This window comes from Rutidosis leptorrhynchoides, chromosome 2 (assembly GCF_046630445.1).
Source record: "Rutidosis leptorrhynchoides isolate AG116_Rl617_1_P2 chromosome 2, CSIRO_AGI_Rlap_v1, whole genome shotgun sequence".
Classification (NCBI taxonomy): Eukaryota; Viridiplantae; Streptophyta; class Magnoliopsida; order Asterales; family Asteraceae; genus Rutidosis; species Rutidosis leptorrhynchoides.
The window spans coordinates 9,538,380-9,549,094 of NC_092334.1; the positions used below are offsets into that span (position 1 = coordinate 9,538,380).

Below are 10,715 nucleotides of genomic sequence, written 5' to 3' on the forward strand. Positions count from 1 at the left end.
ATGTTCTCCTTTGGCGATGGTCTCTATTAAACAAATTCCGTCAGTGTTGTATAAGACTACTCAATCACACTATATGTCCGTCTATCCCCTCTCTCATGTCGTTAAGGTACTAACGTTAATTATATACTCATATAAATATAAATTTCTTTGTGTGTGTATATATGTATATACATCTATATGTTCTTTCATCTTTTTATTCTTTCTTTTTTTTGTGTACTTATTCTTCCTTTTTGGTAAATTTACATCTTAAATAACAAAATAATCTAATTTCATCAATCACTCAGAAAATAATTATCTAAATATCATGATTTCAAGCAGCATAATCAAATTCAAACATCATTTATCAAAACCACTTTTTGCTACACTTAATTATTTGATTATGATTATTTAAAATGCATAATTAATTTTTAAAACGTAAATCAAAACACCCCCTACATGTATAGATTGATTGAAACACATTTATTTATTTGTTCATCGAAAAAACTTCATGTATATTTTCAATATGATGATTTAATTAACTATTTTCTGTTTGAGGAGATATTTTTGCATTTAATTTTAATTTTAATTTGTAGTGACTAAAATGAAGTAACACCAATTAAATAAAGAGAAAAACAAAGAAGAGTGACAAATATAATTCAATTTTAAAAAATGCTAATGACAATCCTTGGGGTTGTCATTAAGAAATTTTTTAATGCAATAAAAATTGTACATTTGCAAGTTAGTGGGTATTTTTTTTCATAAAAAGATGTGGTTATTTAAATTCTTTAATAATAATTCTTAGGATTGTCAATCAATTTCTTATAGTCTTTTTTAAGCATAACATGACACTACTCTTTCAATTATGTTAACGGTAATATTAGCATTTTGCGTAATCCTCAAGCAGATAACAAGTTACGCGTGATAATTAGGGCAAATATGTAACGGTAATAAATACGCGGTGATGATTAGACGCTGTATAAAAACACCCCAAACCCCACCTAAACACAAATTGTTTTAACACCACACCCAAAAACCCTCCGATCAAAAACCGGCGATGATATCCGGTGAAACACTACTCTCCACCATAGTCCACGCAAGTTCTACTACTCCTCCATAGCCGTCAAAATTGTTCTAAACCACACTACCTAAAACCCTCCATTAAAATTAGGGCAAACATATTCCGGGCGCTGCAGCTATTAGGCTCCACTTCTGCCGGTACTAATTTCTAATATATATGTTTATATATCTTTATTTATTTTGCAACATTTTGTTCCTGTCTTTCTTGAATATTTGATTCTGTCTTGCTTGAATGTTTCAATTCCGAATTTCTTGAATGTTTGATTTCGAATCTCTTGAATGTGTGAATTGTGATTAAATTTATTGAATGTTTGACTCTGAGTTTCTTGATTATTTGATTATGATGTTCTCGAATGTTTGACTTTTACTTTCTTAAAATGTTTGATTCTGACTTTGGTCAAAGTAGGTATATGTTTGATTTACAAGATTTCGTATATATTTTGTATGTCTATTAACTGATGGTTTCAATGAAATGGTTACTACATTGTCTGTAACAAGTGATATGGATAGAAAAACATATAGATGTTGAATTTGTAGTTGAATTCACATTAGTTTTTGTATTTAACTATATTACTGGACTATGAGTATAAATTTAGGTATATTGTTGTATTTGAAAGGGAAAGAGTAATAATTTGAATGTAACACATACGTATAGTTAGATCAAAGGGCATTGTTTGAAGTAGTTTATGCGTTTACATAATTTTGATGTATAGAAGTCTTTAATTGAAAGAGATAGGTTGAAAACTTGTGTATAAATAGCTTGTATTGTCTACATAATTATGCATGATATTTTCATTGGGATTGGTTTGTAGATCGATTTGGTTAAGTGGTTGAGTTTAGTGGTGAACATATGTCTATTCAGGAAAGTTGTATGTTTATTTAATTTATATCATCTTAGACTTGTAATTTGTAAGTTATTTGTTCTAATTAACTGTTCACATTTATATATGTAGCTACCAGAGCCAACTTGATAGAGCAGAGTCAAAAGAAGTTAGGTTTCCTGATTTAGGGCCAATTTCACTTCAGGATGTTCAAATTGTTACATCACATGCTTAAACTTATAATAATCTATTTTATCTTCAGTTGACTATATATTTTTTTTGTCTCATTTCATGATGTTTAATTAATTTAAGATTTCAAGCTGAGATATGATCTCCGTCTCAATGAGATAAACTGTGTGCAGCTGCTGGTCTCTGCTAATAAAAAGATCGACTTTTTTTGATCATCAGTTCAGCCAGACTTGAGCGAGTTACATTCCATATCTGATGGTTATAAGGTACAACTCGATACGTTCAAGTTTTTCTTATTGGTAATAGGGAAATGCTAACTAGTGCACTAAGGGCACAAGTTAACAACAATTAAATACACTAACATTTTTCCTCCTATACACTATCATATGAGCTTACCTTTTGAATAAAAGACTTAGTTTCCTGAAATTGAGCCATTATTAAAAATTTCTAGTTATGAAAATGCTCTTACCTATCCGAATTTTTATCGTATCTATTGCTACCTTTCAATTGACTTTCATAGTTCTTTCTGTTTCTTCACATGTTGCCTGTTGAGCTGTAGGGTTCTTTGCGTAATTTGAGGGTGCATCCACATTGTTTGGATTATTCAATGGCTAAACGAACAGTCTTATTGTTTTTCGTGAAGCGCTTTGTTTGATTGGTTTGTCTATTTACGAGGGTATATAGTTCAAGCAGTCACTTTCGACCATGGGTATGAATGATATACCATAGATTCAAGAGGGAGATGCAAAAGCTCTTGTTGCTTATCTATATATATTTTAACAAGGTAATAACTGTTCTATATTATATTTTTGTAATTTTTGGCCGTGTTACTTTCTTTTTAACATGTGTCTGTATAATTTCACTTACTGGGTCGGCATTATTTTCTCATGCTAGATAGGATTTGGAAAATGAAACCCTATTGAAAGAAACACAGTAATTGGTTTTCTGATATTGAGACATTTTTTTAAAACTTCATGGTTATGAAATCGCGCTTCCCTGCTTGAAGGTATTTTTTTTAGTAGCTTTCATATTTCTTTCTATTTCTCACATGTTGACTATTGTGCTCTAGGGTTGTTTACGTTAGTTGATATTGACATGATGAGCTCTAAGGTTTGTCATACATCATCTTGATATAGACTACTGTTTGCTGCTTCTTATCTATTTTAATAAAGAGGTAAAAATTTTGTTCGTCTTCAATTCACTCAGTCTTGCTTGAGTTACATCTTCTTATTAATTCACTTCAAGTAAAACACCTATCATGACTGCAGTTTTTGATGTGGATGTAATATAGGTAATTCGTTTGCTGTGGTTAATTGACATAAAGATCACATTAGAAATTTGTGAGAAACATGTAGCATTCTTTAAGTTGGGTGGCTATATCACATATAAATGTCGTATTTCCAAGTTGCTTTTGTTATCCCTTTTCAAGCTGCGAGCAAGGAGGGTGCATCAACAATGAATGGATTATTCAATGGCAAAACATATTTATCGATTTCGTGAAGAAGCACTTTTTTGTCTGATTGGATTGTTTGTTTGTCTGTTACAAGGATAATTTCAAGCAGTAGTCACTGTGACCACGTGTACAGTGGTATTACCGTAGATTTAAGAGGGTGGTGCAAAAGCTGTTGTTGCTTATCTATCTATGTATTCCATCTTCACAAGGTGATATATAGCGTTTCAATGTTTATATTTCTTTGATGGTTGGTTGTGTTATGTTTTTTCAACAATAAACTTAACTAATCGGGGCCGGTATTATTTTCTCATGGTTGATAGGTTCTTGAAAATGGAAACCCGATCGAAAGAAAGGATTATTTTCTCATGGTTGATAGGTTTTTAAAACTTCAGTGCTTCCCTATCTATCTGAAGGTTTGTTCGTATCTTATTCTTCTAGCTTTTTATTGGCTTTCATATTTCTTTATATTCCTTCACATGTGTTGCATGTTGTGGTATAGGGTTCTTTCCCTGTGAACTAAAATGGGATGTTCGTAAGTTTTATAGGTATCTTTTCTGTTAGATATGGTCATGTATGTGGTTCATGTTCTCTCATTCTTGAAGATGCTTGGTACACTAATACTACTACTGGTAGGTATATTTGCGATATGGCTTTATAGTATCTATCGTCAATATCCTTAACAACTAGTTATGATCCGTGATTTACTTTTGAAGTTGCATTGCTTATCCCCTTTCAGGCTTTGAACAAGGAAGGCGCATCTACAATGTATGTATGGGTTATCCAAGGGCAGGGCTTAACGTTTTTTTTTTTTTCAATTTCGTGGGACCCTTTGCTTGACCGTTTTCTATTTATTTTTGAAGGTAAAATTCAAGCAGTCACTTCCTTGAGTTGCACATCTCATATCTGTCTGACCGTTATAAATGCATTACCCTTTGGTTGCATTAATATTACAAGTTTAATTAAGCCAGGGCTTTGTTTGACAGAGGTAATAGATAATAACAGTCGTTTATTCATCGAGAATACATATATATTTTACGCTTGAGGCATACCACTATAATAGTATGCTGCTATATTTCTGTCTTGGACCAGGATCGATTCTTATAAAGTGAGTTTCCTCAGTAAATCATGTTTTTTTGCATGGTTGGTAGGTCAAAGAAACCAAGGAAATTGCTATGATCGCTCCTAGACAATACAAAAGTGTCCACCCTACATGATCTTGCTCAGGATGGCAACAAGCATCTTCGGTTTCCACTTAAACTTTTGTTTTTCTCGTTGAATTTGTTAGCGAAGTTTACGAGGTCAGTATAAGTTGTAATTGTGCCTTCTCTTAAAGCTTCACATGATTAAATTTTTGGAATTCATTTATCTTGCTCCATTTAAAGTCAGCAGTATTACTCACCTAAAACTACACCTTTAAAGCTCTCACGACTGCACTTTTTGCTGTTGATATAATATACATTATTAATTATTAATTATTAATTATTCGTTTCCACTTAAACTTTTGTTTTTCTCGTTGAATTTGTTAGCGAAGTTTACGAGGTCAGTATAAGTTGTAATTGTGCCTTCTCTTAAAGCTTCACATGATTAAATTTTTGGAATTCATTTATCTTGCTCCATTTAAAGTCAGCAGTATTACTCACCTAAAACTACACCTTTAAAGCTCTCACGACTGCACTTTTTGCTGTTGATATAATATACATTATTAATTATTAATTATTAATTATTCGTTTGATGTGATTATTATTTTTGATATTTAGTTAAAGTCAGCAGTATTACTCACCTAAAAGGTCGAGTCTCCCATTGACAAGCTTAAAGCTTTTAGCGACATTCTGAAAAAGTAAAACAGTGAGAAAAGTAAGAAAAAGAATTGAACGGTCGGTTGGAGACTTGCTGATATGGGAATAGTCATTGGTTCAAGTTCAAGTCTTGTGAGAATTGGAAGCCATATTTAGACTTCCTTTTGTTCCATTGTGTCCCGGTTTAATCAAGAAACAAAAAAGAACACATTGAAGGAAGTGAGTTTAGTTGGAAGAGGCTATCGGGCGTTCTATATAGTTCAAGTTGGGCCGAAGTACATTCTTTCATCATCGGTTCTTGAAAAAATCCGTTTCGTTTGTAGCTATTGTTGACTTATGTCTGGACCACACCCGAAAACTTGCTGATAACTGCACTGGTCCCCAGGGTTTCATGGTGTTTAATGATGTGGGTGGTGGAACTGGGTCTGGTGTTTAATGCTCACCGGCGCAACTGGTAGGAGATGTTGGTAAGTCATTCTCATACATACTTTCAGATATTTCTCTTCATCATGTTCTCGTTTGCTTGCTGCTTGTGTATCTTCCTTTAATAGAATTGTTCAGGGTAAACTGAATTAACATTTATGTAGTCTAATGATATTTTAAGTTATGACATTCTGTCACTGTGTCTACTTCTTGTTGCTGACGTATTAATTCATGTAATTAGTTCTCTTAGCCAACTGTCTGTTTTTGTCAATGTCAATACTATTCATATATGCGCCCCCTTTCCCAGGTTACCGTACAATATCCATATCATTCTATGCTTGCATTTCCAAAAAATGGTTCGGATGTTTTATAAATTTTGAGTTGTGCTATATGTTTTTAAAAACAGTTGACACATATCTTTAATAATTACTCCTAATATATTGTGATTACTTATTTCACTAACGGTTCTTTCCCAGGTTACCGTACAATATCCATATCATTCTATGCTTGCATTTCCAAAAAATGGTTCGGATGTTTTATAAATTTTGAGTTGTACTATATGTTTTTAAAAACAGTTGACACATATCTTTAATAATTACTCCTAATATATTGTGATTACTTATTTCACTAACGGTTCTCATGGTTAATAATTGATAATTAATTGTAGTTTTATTCATCATCACACTAAATGCAAATAAGAAAATCCCCATTAAATGTTGAGTTTTGCAGGTAGCAACAATTGCTTGGTTTGAAGTTGTATTAGTTTGTGGCAGTCATGTTTCTATTCTGTCTCTTCATTGTTTGTTCAATACGTACACAAGATACCAAGGAAACAACTTATCTAATGAATGGTAACCCTATATCCCTACTTTAGTTATTTGTATATCTGTATGTACTACTTCTCTTAGTTCATACTATAAGCCGAGATATGTGTTTGACTGCTAGCATGTATTACACTGTTCAATCGGAAAGTTCAAAACAAGGTATGGGTTTTTATGTTAACGTTATTTCTGGCAATAATTCTCAGGCGAAGACACCTACTGCCCCGATCAAAACGCTGAATTTGGTTCAGTTCAAATGTCTAACCCGATGGAGACTATAATTGTCAAATTGAAAGACGTGCAAACAATGACTAGTATTCGAACGGTATGCAAGGAGGAAGGCTTTGAAGACATGTCAATCCATTATGTTGGGGGCTTATGGTTATGGTTAAAGTTTCCTTCGGTACATGCTTGCACTGCTTTCAAATTAAACGGTACAATGAAAACTGTTTTTTCGATTATGAGACCTATTTTGCTTGGGTGGAGATTTCCGGCATCCCATTATGTGCTTGGAAATCCAGCGCTTTTAAGAAAGTCGCGGGTTTGTTTGGTCGGTTTGTGTTTTTTGGTAAAAGAGAGTAACGACGTAATGTGTTTGGGAAGGATGTGTATTGCAAACACAACTCAAGATGTTTATCAATGAGGGGATTCGGGTTGGCATTAACGGGGTGGAGTATGAAGTGTTCGTTCTTGAGGTGCGCTCTTGGTCCATCAAATTGGAAGAAGAAGAAGAAGAGGATGAGGAGGAGGAGGAGGAGGAGGAGGAGGAGGAGGAGGAGGAGGAGGAGGTAGAAATGATACATCGACTATTCCAGAGACTAATTATGAGTCTGTTGTTGAGGAAACATATTTTCAATATGAGTGCAACAATAATGTAAATGAGGCTGATCAAAACTGCAACTCAGTAGACCAGGGGACTAAAATTAATGTTGAGGTAGAAGATGAGTTTGAGAAGAGTTACCATCAATCCAAATGTAAAAAGGGGGTGTCATCGAACCCACAAGCATCCAAGTCGATTAAGGGTGATTGGTCAAAGAAGGAATTTGGAAGTGTTTTCGCAGGTGGGGATTAAGGCTGGATTAGATAAACCGAAATGTCAAGAACCTTTTTCGAATGTAGCTCAGTCGGTGGTGGTTTTGATGTTTAATAAATGAAGCTCCTATCGATCAATATCCGTGGGTGCAAATAGAGGAAGAAAAGGGTGTGGATTAAAGGATGAGTTACGCACATACTGTTCAGTTTATTGGTGTTCAGGAGTCGAAAATGGCGAGGCTGGATGTGTTTCGTATTAAGACTATGTGAGGGAACTACGCCTTCGATTATGCTTGTAGTTTGTCCCCTGGTTTCTCGGGGGTGTTATCAGTATATCGGATCTTAACTTATATTTAAATGGGTGAACTCAACTTTTTATGATTAATATATATGGCCCTCAAAGTTCGGGGAAAAAAAGGAGGTTATGGAACCGTTTATTGAGTTTCATTAATAATCATGATGGTGAGTTTGTATTGTTTGGCGATTTCAACGTGGTTAGTGTTGGTTTATTTTGGCTAGTAGAAGATATGTTTATCCCACATTGGTGGGAGGAAGATGTGAGGGGTGAGTGACTTGGTTATATAAGAGGGACTAAGTCTTCATTCCAAATTGCACCAATCAATACACTTTAAGTATTTGATTATTTCTTTCTTTCTTACCCTTGTTTGAGAGTTGTATTAGTTAAATATTTTGGAGAGTGTAGTTGGCTTAAGAGAGTCGTCTATATCATTGTAACAATTTGTGATATAGTGTATTTTCTCTCTTTGGGGGCCGGTGGTTTTTCTCCTGTTTTGGAGTTTCCACGTTAAATCTTGTGTTGTGTATTGTTCTTATTTCTTTACTATTATTGTTGGGCTGGGTGGTGGGAATTAGTGAGACCGTAATTTCCCAACAACTAGTATCAGAGCGTCAGGTTTGACGGGGGTCTCGGTTATAGGAGTCGGAGTATGCTCTGTGGTTGCCACGTGAGTGGATCGTCCACATCAGAAACGAGTTCTATTGATCGTATAGGGTATCTGGTTAGACAATATTTTTTCTGATTCGTAGTAATAGTTGGATTTGTTAGTGGCCTAGTTGTGGATTTCCGATTTAAAGGGTCCTGGCTACCTGCTACATCTTTTGGCTATTCGAAACGTGAGCAAAATCAGAGAAAGTTGTTGTCTATAGGATACGGATACGATGTCGAAGTTCAGTCCAATGAGGATTGATGTAGAGAAATTTGATGGGAGGATCAATTTTGGCTTATGGCAGGTTCAAGTCAAGGATGTGTTGATTCAGTCCGGGTTACACAAGGCATTGAAAGGTAAACCCACCTTTGTTTCCTGGCAGTGATTCTAGCAGTAAGTTTGATGAAGAAGAATGGGATGATATGGATTTGAGGGCAGCAAGTGCGATTCGTTTGTGTCTTGCAAAGAACGTGCTTGCAAATGTGCACGGGTTATCAACGGCAAATGAGCTTTGGGTTAAACTAGAGCAGTTGTACCAGGGCAAGGGCATCTCAAATCGGTTGTGTCTTAAAGAACAATTTCATACTCTGCGTATGGATGGGGGTTCAAAGATTTCAGATCATCTAAGTATTCTTAACGGTATTGTTTCGGAACTGGAGGCTATTGGAGTTAAAACGGATGATGAAGATAAAGCTTTGAGGTTGATATTATCTTTATCATCGTCCTATGAGCACATGAAACCTATTCTAATGTACGGGAAAGAAACGTTGAAGTTTGAAGATGTTACTAGCAAGCTCCTATCCGAGGAGAAAAGATTGGAAGGTAACGGGGTCTCGTCATCAGAAGCTACGGTACTGTTGTGTTCGGATAGGCAGAAGAGAAACTCTAGAAAGAATCTGACATGCTGGAAGACTGGGCATGTAAGGGTTAATTGTCCCGGTGGAGCTAATCCGGCAAATGGCTCCAAAGATGCTAACATTGTCTCCGTTGTTACGGAGAGTGACGAATTCCTCTGAAGTCACGTCATCCTCATGGTGTGTCCGCGCCACCGTGGAAAGGGATGTTCGTTAGCGGTTCCACAATTACACATGGGCATTGGTTTGGCATTTATGCAGGTTGTGTGGTGGAAACTGATGTTGTAGCTGATGGGACTTTCGGAAAAGCCAAACAGGGAAGTTGCACCATAAAGTTTCAGCTGGTTGTTCAACAACATGTGCCGAGGTGAAATGCTTGGAATGTGATATTCTAAGTGCTATACTCTTAATGGTGGAGTATGATAATTCTTGTTAAGAGTTATGCTTGTCTGTGATGACAATGATTGTCGGTTTAGACAATGTTCGATGAAGATGCAAGTTTTGTCTCTTGGGAGATAATGTCAACGGCATAAAGATGAGGATCTTGAAGTTGTCGTCGAGGAAGCGTCTACATCGGTTATCCTAGCAATGTGGAAGCATGGTTATCTTCTTCTATCCAAAATGTGGAGATTTGTTGGTTTATTTTGGCTAGTAGAAGATATGTTTATCCCACATTGGTGGGAGGAAGATGTGAGGGGTGAGTGACTTGGTTATATAAGAGGGGCTAAGTCTTCATTCCAAATTGCACCAATCAATACACTTTAAGTATTTGATTATTTCTTTCTTTCTTACCCTTGTTTGAGAGTTGTATTAGTTAAATATTTTGGAGAGTGTAGTTGGCTTAAGAGAGTCGTCTATATCATTGTAACAATTTGTGATATAGTGTATTTTCTCTCTTTGGGGGCCGGTGGTTTTTCTCCTGTTTTGGAGTTTCCACGTTAAATCTTGTGTTGTGTATTGTTCTTATTTCTTTACTATTATTGTTGGGCTGGGTGGTGGGAATTAGTGAGACCGTAATTTCCCAACAGTTAGAAACGCAGAGGAACGATCCGGGTAGATTATAAACAGAGATGAGGGGTATTTTAATTCTTTCGTGGGAAATGCACGCTTGGTTGACATCCCGCTGGGTGGCCGAAAATTTACGTGGATGAATAAATCGGCTTCTAAAATGAGTCGGTTAGATAGAGTGATGGTATCGAGTAATGTGTTTTGGATGTGTTTCCAGATTTGAAGCTAGATGTCTTACCAAAAGGTTTCTTGGATCATGTGCCAATCTTGCTTCATGATAACAAATTGGACCTCGGGCCAATTCCATTTAAATGA

At 35.5% G+C, this 10,715-nt stretch overlaps 1 protein-coding gene and 1 long non-coding RNA gene across 14 annotated transcripts; both read left to right on the top strand.

Annotated features, from left to right (window-relative positions):
* Positions 1 to 1,005: 1,005 nt before the first annotated feature.
* Positions 1,006 to 5,406, top strand: LOC139894271 (uncharacterized). Of its 13 annotated transcripts, none has more exons than XR_011774869.1 (10): positions 1,006 to 1,194; positions 2,010 to 2,332; positions 2,626 to 3,240; positions 3,358 to 3,728; positions 3,840 to 3,932; positions 4,019 to 4,148; positions 4,256 to 4,284; positions 4,380 to 4,504; positions 4,668 to 4,817; positions 5,277 to 5,406. XR_011774869.1 is itself a non-coding variant. In XM_071877477.1 (10 exons), the coding sequence occupies exons 6-9, from the start codon at positions 3,885 to 3,887 to the stop codon at positions 4,731 to 4,733; spliced, it is 447 nt and encodes a 148-aa protein (XP_071733578.1). In that variant the 5' UTR covers positions 1,006 to 1,194; positions 2,010 to 2,332; positions 2,626 to 2,850; positions 2,961 to 3,240; positions 3,358 to 3,728; positions 3,840 to 3,884; the 3' UTR covers positions 4,734 to 4,817; positions 5,277 to 5,406. The 13 variants fall into 13 exon arrangements, 9 of the variants coding, with proteins under 9 accessions (XP_071733578.1, XP_071733579.1, XP_071733581.1 ...); XR_011774870.1 differs by having other exon boundaries at positions 4,065 to 4,148; XM_071877477.1 differs by having other exon boundaries at positions 2,626 to 2,850; positions 2,961 to 3,240; positions 4,065 to 4,148; positions 4,256 to 4,504.
* An 8-nt stretch (positions 5,407 to 5,414) lies between these two features.
* On the top strand, positions 5,415 to 7,310 carry LOC139894273 (uncharacterized). Its single transcript, XR_011774872.1, has 3 exons — positions 5,415 to 5,782; positions 6,468 to 6,589; positions 6,766 to 7,310. It is a non-coding gene; the product is annotated as an uncharacterized lncRNA (long non-coding RNA).
* Positions 7,311 to 10,715: the final 3,405 nt, after the last annotated feature.

Bases quoted from the DNA above. Each gene is read 5' to 3' on its own strand.
- LOC139894271 (XM_071877476.1), top strand. From the start codon at position 3,885: ATGGTTGATAGGTTTTTAAAACTTCAGTGCTTCCCTATCTATCTGAAG. The intron at 4,149-4,255 runs GTAGGTATATTT...ATCCCCTTTCAG, and splicing joins GTACACTAATACTACTACTG to GCTTTGAACAAGGAAGGCGC. The intron at 4,505-4,667 runs GTAATAGATAAT...CATGGTTGGTAG, and splicing joins CAGGGCTTTGTTTGACAGAG to GTCAAAGAAACCAAGGAAAT.